The 18,818-nt window shown below is 60.7% G+C and overlaps 3 protein-coding genes across 6 annotated transcripts in view; 2 read left to right on the top strand and 1 right to left on the bottom strand.

Moving 5' to 3' along the window:
- Window positions 1-563, top strand: part of PIEZO1 (piezo type mechanosensitive ion channel component 1 (Er blood group)) — a 56,100-nt gene extending 55,537 nt beyond the window's left edge. For all 4 annotated transcript variants that reach the window (XM_077891121.1, XM_077891122.1, XM_077891119.1 and 1 more), the window contains one exon: window positions 52-563. In XM_077891121.1, coding sequence (XP_077747247.1) covers window positions 52-301 — 250 coding nt within the window. In that variant the 3' untranslated portion in view covers window positions 302-563. The remainder of the gene's footprint in view (window positions 1-51) is intronic.
- CTU2 (cytosolic thiouridylase subunit 2) lies at window positions 529-7,423 on the bottom strand. Its single transcript, XM_077891123.1, has 15 exons — window positions 7,265-7,423; window positions 6,738-6,812; window positions 4,942-5,020; window positions 4,758-4,817; window positions 3,576-3,636; window positions 2,984-3,093; window positions 2,543-2,823; window positions 2,331-2,466; window positions 2,026-2,157; window positions 1,543-1,634; window positions 1,340-1,434; window positions 1,102-1,255; window positions 932-992; window positions 776-834; window positions 529-681 (listed from the first exon to the last, which is right to left on the bottom strand). The coding sequence occupies exons 1-15, from the start codon at window positions 7,327-7,329 to the stop codon at window positions 612-614; spliced, it is 1,530 nt and encodes a 509-aa protein (XP_077747249.1). The 5' UTR covers window positions 7,330-7,423; the 3' UTR covers window positions 529-611.
- Window positions 7,424-7,528: 105 nt separating this feature from the next.
- On the top strand, window positions 7,529-16,238 carry RNF166 (ring finger protein 166). The gene is made up of 6 exons (XM_077891124.1): window positions 7,529-7,741; window positions 12,763-12,919; window positions 13,769-13,881; window positions 14,190-14,304; window positions 14,394-14,501; window positions 15,150-16,238. The coding sequence occupies exons 1-6, from the start codon at window positions 7,587-7,589 to the stop codon at window positions 15,213-15,215; spliced, it is 714 nt and encodes a 237-aa protein (XP_077747250.1). The 5' UTR covers window positions 7,529-7,586; the 3' UTR covers window positions 15,216-16,238.
- The last annotated feature ends 2,580 nt before the right edge of the window (window positions 16,239-18,818 follow it).

Here is an 18,818-nt window from a genome sequence, read left to right as displayed (position 1 = left end):
CGGGGCACAGCTCCAGCAGCATCCCCGACTCACCCCGCCCCTGCCCGGCAGGATCATGGGGCTCTATGTGTCCATCGTGCTGGTTATCGGCAAGTTTGTACGCGGCTTCTTCAGTGAGATCTCACACTCCATCATGTTTGAGGAGCTGCCGTGTGTGGACCGCATCCTCAAGCTCTGCCAGGACATCTTCCTGGTGCGGGAGACGCGGGAGCTGGAGCTGGAAGAGGAGCTTTATGCCAAGCTTATCTTCCTGTACCGCTCGCCTGAGACGATGATCAAGTGGACCCGTGAGAAGGAGTAGGAGCCGGGCTCCTGCGCATGTGCATGAAGGAGTTGCCCAGCCCAGCGCTGGGTGCAGACACCCCGTCCCAGGCCACCAGGCCCTGATGCTGCTGCCAGAAGGAAGCGGGGGCCCCTCCTTGGCCCGGCACAGGACCCCGGTCCCTTCCATCATCCCTGCTGGGCCTAGCACAGCCGGCACCCTGGGTCAGGGGGGCCAGCCTTCCCTTCGCCACGCGTACTGTAGGATTTTCTAATTAAAAATGTTTTTATTTATACAATCACATGCTGCTTGCCCATCCTTGCCCTCCTGCTTGGGGGTGGCCCCAGGCTCAGCTCCCAGTGGTGTGCACCTCCTCGTCACTGTTCTCAACCAGATACTCCTGGATATCCTGCGAGGGCCTGGGGGGAAGCCACACACTGGGAACCTGCCCTGCACATGCAGACGCCCAGCAGGACCCACCTGCACTCCCCAAGCATGGGGGCTAGCTCATACCTTTGGCTGCGGAACTGGGCCTCAGCCAAGATGTAAGGTGGCAAAGAATCCAAAGATGGCTGTAACAGAGAACCACCATGGGCGAGGGGCCACGTGGCACCAAGCCCCTGGGAGTGGGCCTCCCCTGTCAGTACCCCAGGTGGGGAAAGGACTCACCACATCCTTCATATTCACACGGCAGCCATAGCATAGCTGCTCGATGACCTGGGAGTCCTCCCTGTGGGAGCAGAGCTGTACCTGAGCACCTGCTTGGGGCCCTAGGGAGTCCCACCTACCCTGGCCAGCAGCAGGGAGCTGGCTATGCAGCAGGATAGGAATGGACTCACCTTCTGCACAGCAGGGTACTCTGGCAGCACTTCTGGGCCCTGCCCACTTCTGCAGAACAGCAGGGCATGGGGGCTGCCCCAGCCTCAGCCAGTGGGGTGGGGGGCTGTGTCTGGGAGAAATCCTGGGTCTGAGCCCCAAAAGCAGTGGCACTGTCTGCAAGCAGAGATAGGCTGAGGGTCCTCCTGCAGCTACGCCCCCAGCTCCCACTGGTCATAGCCCCTCCCCGTCCACACAGACCAGCAGTGTCGACATCCAGCGAGCACATACAGAGCAGGCAGCGGGGGCCAGCAGCACAGCCATCCCTGGGAGCCTTGACCAGCTTCTCACTGGTCCTGTGGGTGTGGGAGACCCGTCAGGATGGAGCTTCATTCCCCCCAGAGCACGCGCAGCAGGGGGCAGGCACAGCACACCGCTCCAGCCCCTCCCACACTTGCATATACCTGTACACAGTGCTGACTGTGGAGGGGAACTGAGCCTGCAGCCGGAGCAGGAAGCCCTCCATCAACCGGTGGATGCTGGCCTTTTCAGGGGCCTAGAGATAGTCAGATGAGGGCTGCAATGGCGGCACTCCGAGGCCTGGCCAAGGAGCCATCAGGAGGGGAGGCCAAGGCTTCACACCATCAGCCCCAAAGGTGCTGGGTCAGGGCTAGAGGGAGCCACAGCAGCCACTTCTGAACTGTCCCCGTCGCTGACCACAGCCGCTGTGACAACCTCCCTGCGAGCCCCCTTTTCGTTGAGGGTACCAGGCTACCTTTCTATGGTAGCAGGGGGAGCGCCCTGCGCATGCTCCCAGAAGGCAGGGCACCCTGCTGTCAGCGCTCAGGCCACAAAGCTGCTGTGGACACCGCTTGGGCCACTGAGGTGTGCCGGCATGACCCCATGCTAGAAGGGGGCCACCTGCCCAGGTGCTACCACTCACTCACCTTTGTGTCAATGGCCGGTGTGAAGATGGAGGGAACTGTGAAGAGGCGGTTGTAGAAGGCGACCTCCTTCAGTGTGTGCTCACGCATGGGCCGCACCACCACCACGTCACCATGCCGCTCGTCAGAGAAGCCCTGCGGTAGGGGTACATCCCAAAGCTCGCCCTGCAGACGGCTCATAGCCCCTCCTTCCCTGGCAGCTGAGGGGGTCACAGGCTCCCACAAGGAAGACTCTGGGACTGGACTCACGACACCACCTTCAGGTGATGGGGGCCGGAAGGGCCCCTGAAAATCTTGGACCCACGTACCGTGTCCCAGGCGAGGAAGGCCCCTCTCCCCAGTGCCAAGCTGGTCATGAGCTTGATGGCCAAGCGAGTACAGCTGTCTCCCGTCATCACCTTGGAGTAGCCGTGGGTCCGGGCCACGTGGAGGAGCAGGTGGCCCCTGTAGAGCAGGGCACAGGGTCTCAGGGGGCCAGATGAAGCAGGGCCAAGCCCCCGGCATGAGGACAGGGGCTCACCGCAGGGTCTGCAGAAGCTCCTCTTTGGCTGTCAATGTCTTCACAGAGTCAAACAGTCGGGAGAGAGCTTCTATGTGGGCAGCTGGGGGTGGCCCAGCCGGGTCCTGGGGGTCCTGGGTGCAGGGCTGGCTCAGCTGCTCCTCCTGCTGTGTGGGGCTGGGGCTGCTCCCTACCGTATGCTGCTGCTGGAGGAAACTATCCACAGCTACCTTGTAGGTCCCCTCAGTCCCCACTGGCTCCTGGGCAGAGCAGCGCAGCACAGACGGCGGCAGGGTGAACACCTTCCAGGGCAGGGAGAGTGCATAAGGCCTGGCCCACTTAGTGCTGAGAGCAAACAGGCCAAGGGGGAGGCCCACGGCCAACACAGCAAGACACAGCAAATCGGCACAGGCCCCTCAGTGTACGCCCCAGCGGCCCGCCCCCAGAGACAGGCCCGCCCACCTCTTCCAAGGCAACAATGTGCCACGGGAAGCCAAAGCTCCGGAGGATCAGCTTTACTTCAGCCAGGGTTTTTGCTCTATTCTCCCAGCTCTGGCCACAAGCTGCTCCCTCTGAAAAATTAAGGCACAAAAGAGTCATGGCTACAGAAGAGCTGAAGACGGGACAAGGCCAATGCTGTGTGAGGCACTACCAAGCTTTTCTGTGGAAACTATAGGACGCTAACCTGTGCTAGAGGGAAGTGTTTGCAGAGTGGGAAGTGGGTTCTCTGCAGGGCACAGGGGAGGAGCAGGGAGAGGCATGACGGCCAGTGGCCAAGACCCATCTGGGAGCCTATCTCAGGGAACAAGGGGCGGAGCAGGCCAGCATCTGGTGCCTGACCCTTTCCACCCATGCCTCCTGATCCATGGAGGCTACACAAACACTCCTGACTCTGATATAAGGCTAAAACAAGACAATGGTGCCTTTGCTGCCAGTCCTATGAGAGGTCTCCAAAACACGCCCCCACCAGGGCCTCCTTAAGGTCACAGAGCCAGCTGTCTCAGTAGGGCTCATCCTGAGCAGCTGGGAATGGACCAGGGATGGCTACACATACCATCAACGTACACGACCCCTGGCACAAAACGCAGTCTTTTGGCAGAATCTCGACTCAGGCCCTGGAGAGAAAAGGACCAGGACCTCAGCCCCATAGTCAGAAGCCAATGCCTTTCCCAGCACAAACTGTTTTCCATCTGAACTAACGTCCTCCAGGAAGGGGTGGTGACCCCTCACCTAGTGCAGACAGACCATTCAAACAGGGTGCCGATCAAGGCCCATGGGGAGGCCACACAGCCTAACTTGGTCCAAGTGGCCTGCCTGGGCATCCTCACCGCCCCAGTGAGACCTGCTCCACAGCAGTTTGTCCTCCCACCTTTCCTAGCAATGTCCTGAGAGGCGCGGCCTGCCTGAGTACCTCTGACCCCTAAGGGTGCAAGAGGAAAACAGACTATAATCAAGGCACTGCCACTAGAAGAACGAGGGGCTCCAGGTGCCAGACAAAAGGCCAAGGGAGTGGGCATGTGCACCAGGCTAGGTTTAGGAGGCCACAAAATGAGAGCAGGAGAGCAACCACAGAAGCACCACCCTAGAGCCCCTGGTACAGACCACCCTTTTAAATCCATGCCACTCACTCTAAGTGCAGAGGGTCTGTGTATGTCCCGGCCCTGGGTCAAGGCCTCCGAGGCAGCCAGGGCCCTCAGGAGAAGCCCTAGCCGTCTTTGAGTGGGCTGCCCACTGCCTGGAGCACAGCTCTCCATTGAGCACCCTGTTCCCTCTCCCTCCCCACCTGACTTCACTTCACCTGCCAAGCCCACTGCTCTTTTGGGTCTCCCCTTAAACTTCAGAGAAGCTGCCCAACTCCAGCCAGGCAGGCTCCTTTTGGGTTCCCCAAGGCACCTGCTTGTATTTCACGGTCCAGTCTTGTCCTGGACCCAGGACCAGGGGGGAGGCCCGTGAACTCAGCAACATCTCAAGCAAGGTTCCACCGTGCTGCCACACCTTCCCAGGGACTATGATTCTACACAGTCAGCGAACACTACTAAACCGGGCACAGCTGAGTAGTGCAGACACAGCTTCTGTTTTGTGTATCTCTTGTATACACATCTGAGAACCCTCCAGGCATCCTGGCTAGGGGTGGGCTGCTCTCGCTAGCTGCAGGCAAGAGCCCTTCAGTGCTGGGCCCCCAACCCTGGAGCTTAGCTGGGTGGTAGCCAGGGCCCCAGATGCTGTGGAGATGTACCTCAAGGACCTGCCAGACCATGGAGCTTGATGAAGGCCCCCCAGACCACGCCAGGAGCACCTAAGAGAGAAGGAAGGTTACTGGAGAGACTGCATCCTCCACATGAGCGTCCCTGAGAAGGGAGGCAGGGGCTGACAGCCAGGGCCCAGGGGGGACTCTGCAGAAGAGTCATCCCATACACTACCTTCTCTCCCGGAAAGATCAACCGATTCTTCCCAAGCACGGCTCTGAACTTGTGGACATAAAAGGCCCTGAAACAGTCCCTGCAACAGACAACCAAAAGCTGTGGCCGCATAGCCCAGGCCGCCACCTCCACACCTGATGGGGACAAAGCCTGACACGCTGCTGGGTTATATTTTCCTTTTTTTACCAACTTCCATCTTTAAAAGCAGCATCTTGACAGAGGCTCTGCCCAGAAACTGGCAAGGGAAACCGGGGCTGTGGGGTTCCTGCCAACTGTGTCCGCCCCAGGACCAGCCCCATGTTGCACAGGGAGCCCCACCTTGGTCCCCAGCAATCCTTACCAGTGTGAACTGATGCCCCAGGGGCCCAGAGCCCAGATGTACCTCCAAACACTCAGGAAGGTGCAGTGGGAAGAATGGACGGACAAGAAAGTGCAGGGCAAGGCCAGCCTGACCCTCCCCTGAGCAGAGTTGAAGGCCCATTCCCAAACTCCCACAGGGAGAGGTACCACCTCTTGGGGTGAGGGGGGAAACACTGAACAGGCAGCAGGGGGTATCCTGTGTCCCAGAGCGCCACACTGGCCAACTGAGCTGATACCATCTCCAGAGATGCCTGAGAAGCTCATGCAAATGCAGAGTCCTGGCTTCTTCCTCAAACCCATAGAATCAGAACTTCTAGGCCGGACCCTAGGAATCTGCATTCCTGGTAACCTTCTATCTGGTTCGCAGGCTTGGCCACAGCTTAGAATTACTCCGGCCAAACAGACCAGACAGAATGTGCCAGAGTGAGGCCCAGGCACTTAATTTAAAAGCTCCCTGAACCAAGAGAAGAATGTGCCCTGAGAGCTGCCCCACACCTGGGGCTATGCCCCTAAGTCTACTATCTTTTCCCTACTAAAACACACCAGGGGTGCCTGGGGAGCTCAGTCAGTTCCGTGTCTGACTCTTGGTTTTGGCTCAGGGCATGATCTCAGGGTTGTGGGACAGGGCCCTGCAATGGCCTCTGCACTCAGTGAGGAATCTCCTTCAGAGTCTTTCCCCCTTCCCCTCTGCTCCAACCCCTGCTTGCTCTCTCAATTAAATACAAAAAGTCTTAGGGATGCCTGGATGGGTGGCTCAGCCGTTGAGCATCTGCCTTCGGCCCAGGGCGTGATCCTGGAGTCCCAGGATTGAGTCCCACATTGGGCTCCCTGCATGGACTCTGCTTCTCCCTCTGCCTCTCTCTGTGTCTTGAATGAATTAATTAAAAAAAAAAAAAAAAAAAAAAAAGATCCCTGGGTGGCGCAGAGGTTTGGTGCCTGCCTTTGGCCCAGGGCGCGATCCTGGGGACCCGGAATCGAGTCCCACGTTGCGCTCCCGGTGCATGGAGCCTGCTTCTCCCTCTGCCTATGTCTCTGCCTCTCTTTCTCTCTCTCTCTCTCTGTGTGACTATCATAAATAAATTTAAAAAAAAAGTAAAAAAAAAAAAAAAAAACAAGCGAACATCACCAGAGCACCTGGCCCAGATCCCAGGATGCTCTAATCTGCGCCTAGATGTGTTCCAGCTGCGCCGAATGCTGGTCCTACCTGTCCCTCACTCCACCCTCACTGCCAATATTCTCCGTAAGTGCCATCAGATACCCTCCTGCCGCTTGGCCCACAGGGGACCATAGGAGGATTACGGGGAACCCACGCATCAGAATCACTGAGCGAGGTCAGAAGTAAATGCTTCTGAACACAAGAGACAAAGGCACATAAACAGGGCAATCCTGGCTGCTGCGCCAGAGGGCTCGGCCTCCCACCCACGGCCAGGCCTCACCTGCAGAAGGCGTCTCCGGCTCGGATCACCACAACCGGTAGGCCATCCTTGCACTTCACGCATCTGAGCTCGCGGCTTTGGAGACAAGGGGGGCGGGGGACACACAGGTTGCAGCGCTCCCTCCCCGCGGGCTTCGGGGAGGTGGCACTACACTGTCACCCCGCCCTGGTGGACCGGGGCTCCTGCGGGCAGCTGGGCTCCGTCTCGCCCAAACCCCCAGGGTGGCGGGAGGGGCGGGGGCTCGTGCGCTAAACCAGCTCAGCGAGCACCGGGGGCCTCGGCGCAGGCTCCGCACGGCTGGCGCGGCGGGAGGGACGGCCCGCCGAGAGTGGATGGGAGCGGCGGGCGGGGGCGCCAGGGCAGCCCGTTCTTGGGGTGTGCGACCCCGGCCTCGGCCGTCTCCCGGCTTCCCGCAGCGCGGCGCCCGGGACGGACGGAGGAGCGCGGGCCGGGCCCCCGGGATGAGCTGTGCCGCCGGCCCAGAGCGCCGGGAAGGGCAGGGGCGGGTGCGGACGCCCAGCTCTCACCCAGGCCGCGGTGGCGGCGGTCCCTCTGGCACCGGGTCCCCGTAGTCCTCGCCAACCTGACACATGGCTGCGCTGGGTCGCCGCGTAGTCCGCAGCGGCGGCGGGGAGGCGCGCCCGGATCACGTCAGCCAGACGCAGCCGGCGCCGGGCCCAGACGGCGGGAGGCTAATGACGTCAGCGGCGCGGCGCCGCGGCCTGGCGAGGGGGCGGGGCGCTCCCTGATGACGTCAGTGCGGCGCCGTCGCGGCCGTGACGCGCGGACCTGGCCCGGCCGGGCCGGAACAGGGGCGGCGGCGGCGGCGGAGGCAGGCCCGGCCCGGGGATGGCGATGTTCCGCAGCCTGGTGGCTTCGGCTCAGCAGCGGCAGCCGGCGGGCGGGCCGGCGGGCGGCGACAGCGGCCTGGAGGCGCAGTACAGCTGCCCGATCTGCCTGGAGGTGTACCACCGGCCTGTGGCCATCGGCAGCTGCGGCCACACGTGAGTGCGCCGGCGCGGGGAGGCCGCGGGGCCGGGACGCCGCCGCGGGGGGGTGGGTCGGCGGCCGCCGGTGCAGCCCCGGGCCGGGCGCGCGGAGGACTGGGCGGGGCGCGTCCCTCCGCCTCGGCCCGGCCTCCTGCCCGCCTGCCCCGAGCCAGCCCCGCACGCGTCCCGGGGCCCCCGGGGTCGCCGACCGGCCACCTCCTGTTCGGAGGGCAGCGGGCGACCTCTGCGCGCGTCGCCTTCGGCTCGGCCTGGAGCCTGGAGCCTGGGCGGGGGGGGGGGGGGGGGGGTGCCGTGTCAATCAATGCCCGTGGCTCCTGCTGTCAGCGGCCTCCCGCTCTCGCTGTCTGCTTGTCGTTTAGGGGACAAGGAGTTCCCTAAGTTAGGAGAGGGACTTGTTTGGAGTCTGGTGCCCTTTCTGATGAAGGTCTTGGGTCGCATCCATTATTGAGCAGCCAGAGGAGACGGGCTGGCCCTGAGGACCGGACACCAGGCACCCTGCTGGGGTGTCAGCTGCACCATGCCCTCCGGTGGGGCCCTGCCCGGGTGTTTCAGCAACAGAAACCCAAGGAGGTGGCTCTCCTCTCAGCCCAGAGCTGCACTCGGGTCTTCCGGGAGCTGCCAGCCAGGTTGGAAGGGAGCCGAGATCCTAGTGTCTCCCCTTCCACTCTCTCCTGGCGGAGTAACACAGCTCTTGGGTGAAATCAGCAGGGCAGGAAGAGATCTCAGGAAGGTCTGGCCTGATGAGGTGGGGCTTCCACTCCCAGGGGTTGGGCGGGGTGCACCCAGCAGGGAGCTGCCCCTAGAACATTTTGCAAACAGGGGCAGCTGACCTAGGAAACTCCTGATAGAAAGGGGAGCTGCTCATCACCTGGGGATGGTGTCAGCGTCCGGAAAGCCTTCCCTTCCCTCGTCCTCCCTGCTGGGTTAGGCAACACAGGCATCCGGACACCAGGACGGCACTGCCAAGTGATCACAAAGGGCACTCACTGTGCCTCACTTTGTCGTGCGGGTGTGACACCTTGTCTGGGGCAGCCTCCAAACAGGACTCCCTTCTTGTAAGCACATGGTAGTGGGTGCTTTCAGGTGTGTTCTGCATTTCCAATCCATCACTGAGAGAACTGTGGGGTTTATCCGGGCCCCATTTTAGGGAGTCTTTCTTGGTTTTCGGGTGGTGTCCCCTTGGCACAGACACCCAACCCTGGATCACAGCATTTGCAGTCTCCTGGTTTGCGTGTATCTGTGTTTTCTCTTTTTTCCAGATAAGTCTTTTCTTAAGACATGTCTTTAGGACACAGCGCTGCGTCAAATTGTTGTGAACGCATCATGTCCTCTAAGTCCTTCCCACACTCGTGTTTTTTTTGGCAGAATCTCCTGTCTTTTCTGTTTCTGAGACTGGTCCTTCGAAAACCTCTTCCACAGCTTCCTCCTTAGAAGACTTCCCCTCTAGCTCCCTCGGCGGCCTTGTTTTCTGGGCTCTTCTGTCCCTGTCTCTTCCTCTTCCTCGTTTTCTTGTCTTTTGTACCAGCACAGAAGACTTACAGGCTCACACCTACCTGGTGGCGGTCCAGCCACATGTCCCGCATGGCCTCGAAAACAGAGTTTCTGGTAGTGAGAGCAGCCACGTGTGAGCAATATCAAACAGAAGAGGACAGGTCACCGTGGGGAGTTTTGGGTGAGGACGCCGTCCATGGGGCTCGTGGAAGAGCTCCCCAGGCGCCCCCAAGGGAGCCAGTTATTCCTCATACTCAGGGACATCCTGCACAGTAAGTCACCTCTGAACCAGAAGTTATTACCCTCTGCTGGGCCCTCCTCTGAGGGCCTGTGTTTGAGGCAGGCTCTGCCTTGGGCTCCCTCTGGGCTCTGCTCTCCTTTTGTCCTCTCTCATGAGGGCTGTCCCATTGGTCCTTCCATGTCAGCATCCCCACATGCAGTTAACTGAGCAGAGATCACAGAACAACAGGCATGCTCACACTTAGGGGTGAATGTGGGGAGCAATGAGGACAGATGGTTTCCGCATACTCTGCACGTATAGCCTCGTGAGGTAGGTGCTTTTGTCGTTTCGGTTGTACAAGAGGCCAAATTCCCAAGTGTCGCGGCAAAGCCAGGGTGTGCGCTCAGGCAGTCAGGCGGCACTGGCCTCTTTGCCACTCCCCACCCCACGCAGCACTCCTGCAGCAGTGACCCTGGAGACCCTGGGGACCACCGAACCTTGACAGCCCTCTGCCCATCTGCACCCAGACCAAGGAGTGCGCCTCTCTGAGGCCCCAGGAATTCTGTTAGTCCCTGCTCAGCCGACTAGGAGCTCGGGCCTCTGTTCGGCACAGGAAGGCCTGAGCCCATGGGCAGGTCACCTAGATCTGTATGTGGGTGGACCAGGATGTGAGCTGTTCAGATCATCCTGGAAAGGCAGTGGATGTTGGGCGCTGCCACGCAGGACAACTCTGGGTCCCTGAGGCCCCGCACCAGCAGCCCATCAGGCACACCGCTGTGTGCAAGAGGCCAGCGCAGGACTGAGACACGGTGCTGGTGCCACTACAGCCTGTGTGGTGGCTGTCCAGCGGCTTCACCTGTGACTGTGGGCCTGGTGTAGAGGAGCAGACCCCTCTGCTGGCTCTGTCAGTGGGGGAGGTATTCGGCCCCAGCTTGGGCCCACGTCAGCAGAACCTCCTTGGAAGAGGCAAGCGCTGCTCAGAGCACCACGTCACCGTGTGGAGACCAGGCTGCCAGCTGATGGTGCTTCCAGAGGTCCGCAGAGCTGGGGGGTGGGCAGGCGAATCCGGGTTCAGGCAGGGTTCCTTCTGCTGGCAGAGGGGTGCCCTTCACCCCTACCTGTTGTCAGAGATGTGGTCCTCGGGCCTGCCCTGGACCCTGCCTTCTGCTGACGAGGTGCCGAGGACTGATCCCCTGAGTGCTCCTGTGGCCTCTCCTTCTGCATGTGTGTTTTACAGCTTTGTTGAAATATAATTCCCTCGTTGGAAATACACACGTCAGTGGTTCCTGGAGTCTCCAGTGTTGAGCCACCATCTCTGTGGGTAGGCAAACCCCGTAGTCCCCACCCCAGCAGCCACTGATGCACCTTCTGTCCGTCGATGGGTCTGTCTGGATTTCCATGTCCGCGGAGTCACACAACACAGGTCCTTGAGCATGGCGTTCCCAAGACTCACCCTCGTGGCAGCATCCATCAGTGGCTCACTCAACCCCGGGGATAGGCCACTTCTGTGTGTCCATTAGCCATAGGCAACGTGGCTTGTTTCCACCCCGTGGCTCTTGTGGTGGCACTGCCATGAGCACCCACTGTGACAGTCGCAGAGCTCTCCTTCAGTGACAGGCGAAGTGAGAGGCCTCCATCAGCCGTTAGGCTAATCAGACCCTTGCAATGGCAAGAGAGGCAGCCCTGGAACACTTGCCAGAGTGCTGTGGGGTGGGTATGCGGGTGCCTCCTTTACACATGTGCCAGGGTGCCCGGTGAGTTCTCACCAGGTGAGGTAAGTGACAGGCGGGCCATGCTCCTTGCCCTGGGGGAAAGAAGCTGCTGGGAAAGCTACATCCACTGATGGGCCTCAGGCCAAGCCAGGCCATCTCCTGTGCAAATGTTCGTGCACATGGTGACGAGCCAGGTGGGGCTTTACCGGAAGCCAACATGGAGGAGGAGGGCCCAGGCTTGGGCAGCAGGAGGGACTCTGGATCACCTCCAGCTGCTTTCTCCCGGGAAGGAGGTGAAGCTCTGAGAGAGCTTGCCTGGTGGCAGAGAGAATGCCAGCCACTTAGCTTGCTGAGCGGCCGTATGTGTGGGAACACCCTCACATGCCGTGGCCCCCACAGCCCCACCTGCTTGGTGCATGCAGATGATTATACAGTTGCAGCACCCTGATCACATGCAGTCTCGGAAGAGGCTCAGTTTGTCTTGGGTGTGGACTGCGTGCTCTCTCGTCTGGGGCTCTGGGACTCCGTTTCGGCTTCTGCACATTCCAGATCAGGATCATAGTTAATCATCTACTTCCTAAGAAGCTGGGCCAGGGGGGTCCTGGGACCAAGCTCCTTTTTGCTGCCCATTGGGTGCTCTCCAGCCTGGCATCCCCGTGGACTGGCTGTCCTCCTGCCTGAATGCCGCTCGTGCCTCTGCGGCACTGGAGGGCTTGCGGGGAGGAGGGCTCACTGCTGGGGCCCAAGCGTATCCGTATCCGCTGGCTGTCGTCATGATGTGGCATCTCCAGGGACAGCACCAAGAGCTCAAGGCTGCAGGGAGCCTCAGGTGCCTGAGTGTGTGCCTGGGGCCATTAGTGTCACTGCTAAGCAGTCAAGAGCCCAAGTAAGGCCCCTTCTGTCACCACGCTTTGGCTCCGGCATGGTCACAAGGCTGGTGACACTGCACCTGGACAGCCTTGGGCTCCTTGAACCCTGTGCTTTTCTCTCCCAACACTGTTATTGATCTTATTCTCCAGAGCCCCCTGGGCTGCCCTTGTGTCCCCAGAGCACCTGAGGTGGTGGCATCACCACATGGCTGTGAGACGGGTAGGCTGTCTCAGGTTGCCCACCATGGCTGGAGCTTTTGTTGGGCCTGGAGCCGCAGGGCCAGAACAGGACCTGGACAGCCATGGCCACGACTCCCCCGGCGTCCTGGATATGGCAGCAAGCCCCAGAAACCCTCAGCTGGGAGGGCACCGGGATCATCTTTTAGCCAGGGGGCGGCTGTCCAGTCAGTGGGATTTAAGAACAGAGGGATCCCTGGGTGGCGCAGCGGTTTGGCGCCTGCCTTTGGCCCAGGGCGCGATCCTGGAGACCCGGGATCGAATCCCACGTCGGGCTCCCGGTGCATGGAGCCTGCTTCTCCCTCTGCCTGTGTCTCTGCCTCTCTCTCTCTCACTGTGTGCCTATCATAAATAAATAAAAAAAAAAAAAAAAAAAAAGAACAGAAATGACGGTCTCCAGAAAGGTGCCATGGCCAGCAGAGGGGAGCTGCCCTGCGAGGCTCAAAGCAGCCAGCGGCCCTCAGACCCGTATCCCTGTCCCTGCAGGTTCTGCGGGGAGTGCCTCCAGCCGTGCCTACAGGTGCCGTCCCCCCTTTGCCCGCTCTGCCGCCTGCCTTTCGACCCCAAGAAGGTGGACAAGGCCGCTCATGTGGAGAAGCAGCTTTCGTCATACAAGGCGCCCTGTAGGGGCTGCAACAAGAAGGTACCCCACCCCATAGGCCCTCCTGGGGCCAGGGAGACTGCAGCTGGGGGCCTTTTCCCACTGTCCTGTCCCGCTGTCTTACTCTCCTGTCCCATTGTCCTGTTGTCCTATCCCACTGTCCTGCTGTCTTGTCTGGCAGAGAGGGGCCTGTGCTCTGCCCCTCCCCCGCAGCACCACTCACATCAGGGCGCCTTCCCCCATCCTCCCCACAGCACCCTTAGCCCTGCCAACAGTGGGTAGGGCCCCAGGCAGAATGGGTGGGACCTCTCTGGTGCTGACCACCACCACCCATCCTGGCCTGTCTCTGCACCTATCCTGGCCTGTCTCTGCACCCCTCACCCTGGCCCAGCCCCAGGAGCTGTTCTTGACTTTGCCTTCTGACTACTGTCTCTCAGCTTAATACAGACATCACGATACGAGGTGACCCCTAGTTGCTCTGTCCTGAAGGTCAGGGTCTGGACAGACTGGGGCAACCCCATGTTCTGCAGTGAGGCACTTGGCTTCCTTCCTTGGCAGGCAGGCTTTCTCCCAGGAGGGAGCAAGCCAGGCCCCTCCTTGGCCTCCCACACACAGTGGCCCTGCTCTGCCACAATATGTTTGGGCTTATCCACACTCACAGGCCAGTGGGGCAGGCATGAGCAGAGCTGGGAGCCAGGCTGCCCTCAGGAGGCCCTTCTCCCATTACCCTGGACACCTAGGGACCATACCCAGCCCCACCTCTCTCCAGGGTCACTAGGCCCCTGAGTGAAGTCCCCATCTGCTTACATAGCACTGCTGGGCCATGACCTTTGGGGTCCTGGCCCCGTTGCTGGTCCCCAAATCCTCTGAGCCTCCCCCGCCTCTTCCTAGGTGACGCTGGCCAAGATGAGGGTGCACGTCTCCTCCTGCATGAAAGTCCAGGAGCAAATGGCCAACTGTCCCAAGTTTGTCCCTGTGGTTCCCACGTCCCAGCCCATCCCCAGGTAGGCTGGCTATGAGTGCTCGGGGCCCTTGTCCCTTGGAGGGGCAGCTCCTGGCCCATGTTGCTGTCCTAGAGGAGGTGAAAGAGGCTGTTGTGTCTCCTCAGCAGAGAGCCTCACTGCCTTGCAGGAAGGGGACCCCAGGGAGGGCCCAACAGGGTGGGCAGGCATCCTCAGAAAGGCCAGGGCCCAGCCAGGTGGGGGGAAGGGATGGGCCACAGAGTCTAGGGGGGAGCCAGAGTGGGCGGGGAGGCCAGGGTGGGCCATACCACAGGCGGGCGGTCCCCACTCATCTCCCACCACCGCCCCAGCGCCGTCCCCAACAGGTCCACCTTCACCTGCCCCTACTGTGGCGCCCGTAACCTGGACCAGCAGGAGCTGCTGAAGCACTGCGTGGACAACCATCGCAGTGACCCCAACCGCGTGGTGAGTGGCCACTAGGGTCAGGGGCCGGGGGATGGGAACGCTGGCGGGCCCCAACCCCAGCGCTGCTTCAGCTGCGCCTTCTCTTTCAGGTGTGCCCCATCTGCTCCGCGATGCCCTGGGGGGACCCCAGCTATAAGAGCGCCAACTTCCTGCAGCACCTCCTGCACCGGCACAAGTTCTCCTACGACACTTTCGTGGTGGGTGTCCCACCCTGGCCGCCCCGCCAACACACACTCTGGCCGTGCCCACTCTGCCCGGCTGCCCAAGGACCCAGGGGCATTAGGGCTACGCAGAGCAGTCCCACTAGGGCCCCCCTTTGCTCTGCTTGGTCACCCCTGTACTGGGCCCACAGTGGTCTGGAGACAGAGCGGGCCTGCAGAGGCAACAGCTTCCTACCTGGGGCTTGGAGAGGAGCTGCAGGGGCCCTGTCTCCTTCTGCATGCCGTGGCCCAGAAACCATGCCCCACCCCCCAGCCTACAGACCCTCCCACACCTGGCCCCATCGCCCCGGTCCTCATTACCAGGGGCCGTGGACATACCTGTCTTCTCAGTTCATCTCAACTCCGGTGCACGTAGTCCAAGGTGAAGGAGTTCACTCCTCCCATCGGCCCACTGGGTGCTCAGTCCCCAGGCAGGTGTCTGCAATGTAGCATGCTGCGCGGGAGCCCCGTGGTGCCCTTGGGGAGGTGAAGAACATGGACAAGCCAGATGTGGATCACATGTGTGGGCAGCCTGTCCCCTAGGGCTGTCAAGGCAGCGACCCCATGGCACTGAATGTGCTGTTCCATCTGGGGGCCCTGGGAGGCAGCCAGTACATCCCCTCATCTTCACTGCCTATCTTCCAGGACTACAGCATCGATGAGGAGGCTGCTTTCCAGGCTGCCCTAGCCCTGTCTCTCTCTGAGAACTGAAGGCACCGCCCAGCCCTTGGACCTGAGCCCTCCCACCTCGGGGGACGGAGCCACCCTGAGGGACACGGCCATGCAGGCCCTCTGATGCCCAGCGCTTGCGTGGGAACCCACCTGTGGGACAAGTGGAGCCTCTGTCATTGCAGGACAGCCTGTCCCCAAGCCTGCCAGGGGCCTCATTGTTGGAGGGTGGCCATCAGTGCTCCTGGCCGAGCGTTGCTGGTTCCCTCGGTGCTTTGGGCTGAGTGGGCTGCCCTCGTGGGGCCGGCTCAGGGGGCCTGAGAGCAGTCGGCCATCTGTCTGTCTGTCTCAAAGCCATGCTGTCCTCCATGTCTGCAGAGAGACCCGTGCCGCCCCGCCACGTCCCGCAGGCCTGGCTGCCAAGCAGGAAGTGCGAGGGGAGTCCTGGCCGGTATCTGGCAGCGCTTCCACGTTGCGCACTCGGTACTGGCTTTTGTGATACCTAGAAATTCTGGCATTTTTCTATATTATCCAGTGTGATGATCTTTTCACATTTTATAGAGCAAAGACCGAGCAGTTACTCTTCACATTGCAATACCCGTGTTTGACTAGGAACAATAGTATTTTTATGGAACATTTACAAAATTATATTTTTTAAAAAAAACAAAAACAGTCGTGGGGTCAGCATGGGAGAGGGAAAGAGAGGTGCAGACGCCAGAGCCAGAGCACACCCCGGGGCTTTGCTTGGGACCACTGCTCTGCTGAGTCCCCTGGGGCTGCTTTGTCAGGTTCCCCTTCCTCACCGCCAGGAAAAACCCCCAGGGCCCTTGGCCGCGTGCAGCGGCTGCTCCTCTGCTCCACGGCCCCCCCAGAAGCGCAGGCCTCCTCCCGCCAGGGTCCCAGCCCCAGCCCTGCTGTCCGTTCCCTGCGGACCACGAACCGTGTCGGTAGGCCACCCTGCGGGGGGATGGGTGAGGCTGAAAGACGCCGTCTTACTCTTTCAGTTCACGGCATAAATTAATTGCTCTTTTAAAAAAAAACTCCAATAAAACATTTCGAAGCGTCTATAGCAGCCGTGACCGCTAGGTTCATCTGGAAGGGTGAACAGCAGTGGGGAGTGAGGCACAGCCATGACCTCCTGCAGGTGTTTTTCTGTCTGCAGGCAGCTTGGCTCGGCCACATGGTGGGGGATGGTGCTGCCCGCCTCCGTAGGCTTTCCTTAGCCCGAGGCTCCCCAAGAACACATCCTCTCGCAAACCACATCTGATCCCTGGTGACAAATCTTGGCAAAGGTTTGCCAGGTGGTGTGGTTTTCATCCCCTCCTCATCATGAGATGGGGTCCCCCGGAAGCTAGCAGGTTGGACTCAGGCTTGTTCTGGGGCCCAGATGTGGCCATGGTGGCCTGCAGGGAGTGTGGGTGACCCCAGGGCGAAGCCCCGCGGCTAGCTCTTGCCACACTGCAGCTTCCTTGGGCATCCTCCCACTGTCCCAGCATGTGCCCTTGGCACCCAGCCTCACTCGAGGGCTAGAGGGCAGAAGGAGTCGCTTAAATGTGGGATGTCGATGCAGACATGGTGCTCTGGGCCACCAGAGCTGCTTCCCCAGGCAGGGCTGTGTGCTGTGTGCTTCCTCTAAGCAGGTGGGTCTCCAGAGCTCGAGGCCACAGCAGGGCCAGGCAAACAAGTCCCCACCAGCAGCCCCTCAGAAGGGTGGTGACGGCTGGCCACCCCTCAGGTCCTTTCAGTAGGAGCATCCAGCCCCATCTGGTTGAGGACACCAGTTCCAGGGAACAGGTGTGGTGAGGATACTGTGGAGCTCTGGCCCCTCGCATAGCCACGGGGCAAGAGCCACAGGATAGTGTCCACACGTGGCCTCTCATCCCTACCACCTAGGCCCAGGCCGATGGGGCCACACAGAACACACCCCCGGCCCAGTGACTCGGTGCCCAGGACAGTCTCCCCAGGGGAGGGCATCAGTGGACCCTGACATGGCACGTGGTACGTAGGTGAGCTGGATCTCTGAATCCCACGGTGTCGGGGTGGGGACACTCCAGCTGAAAGCCACAGCACTAGCAGCCTCCATGGGTCTTCATGTGAATCCCGTGTGTCCAATGAGAATGAGGAGGCCCCTCCCACCAGGCCACTCTACATCAGTGTGGCTGCCTCCAGAGTTTCCTGCCATGTGCATGTGTGCACCTACATTCATACTCATGTGCACGTGCACACACATCCCCACACATACCCATGTGCTTTAGGCCGGGACTTCCTGGAAGTCAGGGTTCCCTCCCAGCCTGATACACACAAGGGCTGATGGTGTGCTTATCTCATCTTCCCCGCTGCCACAAGGCCAGACAGCCCTATGCTCTGGGGTGCCCCTGCCCAGAGTGCACCACAGCGTGGGTGGGGAGTCCACATGCACCCTGCGGCCTAGAAAGCATCTCTGGATCTGGGGGCCCTACAACCAGGAAGGGCCCTGGAAGGCAACCTGCAGGAAAGCAGGACGTGCAGATTGCAGAGGACCTGCCAGCCCCAGGTCCCTGAGAACTGGTTGCACTTCTTGCTCTTGTGTCTCGCAGGAGCCGATGGTCTGAGCTCCGGGTGCTGTTCGGCAGCAGGGCACCAATAGGCTGTCTTCAGCGGGGGCCGAGATGGGAGGAGCTGGGCAGCCGCCTTTCTTCTGGGCAGGATGATGGTTCCACTCGACTGCAAGGGGCAGGAGCTCCTGGGCCTGTCCCTCTGCTCACAGCTGTCCCCGGTGGCCTCCTGGATTTCTGGAAGGTGTTGTAGCCACCACCTGGTATGGGTGTGCTAAGTACCTTTCAGAGTTTGGCCCACTGCCCTGCCCTGGCCCCAGGGACCCCAGCTGGCTGCAGAGCACAGCAGCCAGCCAGCCGGCCCCGCAGAGGACACAAGGCACTTTGGACACAAAAAGCCCTGGCTGCTGACTCCTTCAGGCTGTGCCCTGCAGTCAGTGGCTTCCAGAAAGTCTGAACCTGGGACCCAGAAGGCTCACACCTGGCGGGTATCTGGCGGCTGAGTTTGGCACCTTTGATGGAAGCTGCAATGGAGGTTTGTGCTTCCAAGGAGAGGCTGCGCTTGCTGGCACCCCTGATGTCTGGTGCGAGAAGCACAGCACATGCAGAGGTGTGGAGGCCTGGGTGGGGGCAGGTCTGCGAGAAGGGGACTCCAGCCCCTCCCAGTGACTGAGAGCTGCCCGACAGGTGGCCCTTCCTGTCTCCAACAATCTGCTGGGAATGAGGAGTCCGCTCCAGCGTGCAAGGAAGAGGCAGTGGGGTCAGCGAGTAACCCCGTTGTGGACCCGACCAACTCCTCTCATTGAGGTCCTGGGCCTCCTTGCTGATGCCTGACACCTGTGTCACATGGGAACAGCTCCTGCAGCTGCACACACATGTGCACACACATGCATCACAAGCAGACGCAGCAGGACACAGCCTAATGTACATGCACCCCTGCTTGGCCCCCCACTGCTTTCTCCCCTTGCACCCTAGCCCCTAGGACCACCTCCCTCAGCACCCAACACCATGTTCCCTGGCATGTCCCCAGGTGTTTAGGACTCTCTTGCATGTCTTATAAGCTGTGTGGGGCAGGACAGTGTTCCCCTGGACCCCAGCTGAAGAACCAGCA

This window comes from Canis aureus, chromosome 3 (assembly GCF_053574225.1).
Source record: "Canis aureus isolate CA01 chromosome 3, VMU_Caureus_v.1.0, whole genome shotgun sequence".
NCBI classification, from domain to species: Eukaryota; Metazoa; Chordata; class Mammalia; order Carnivora; family Canidae; genus Canis; species Canis aureus.
This window is presented reverse-complemented; position numbering and strand designations above follow the sequence as displayed.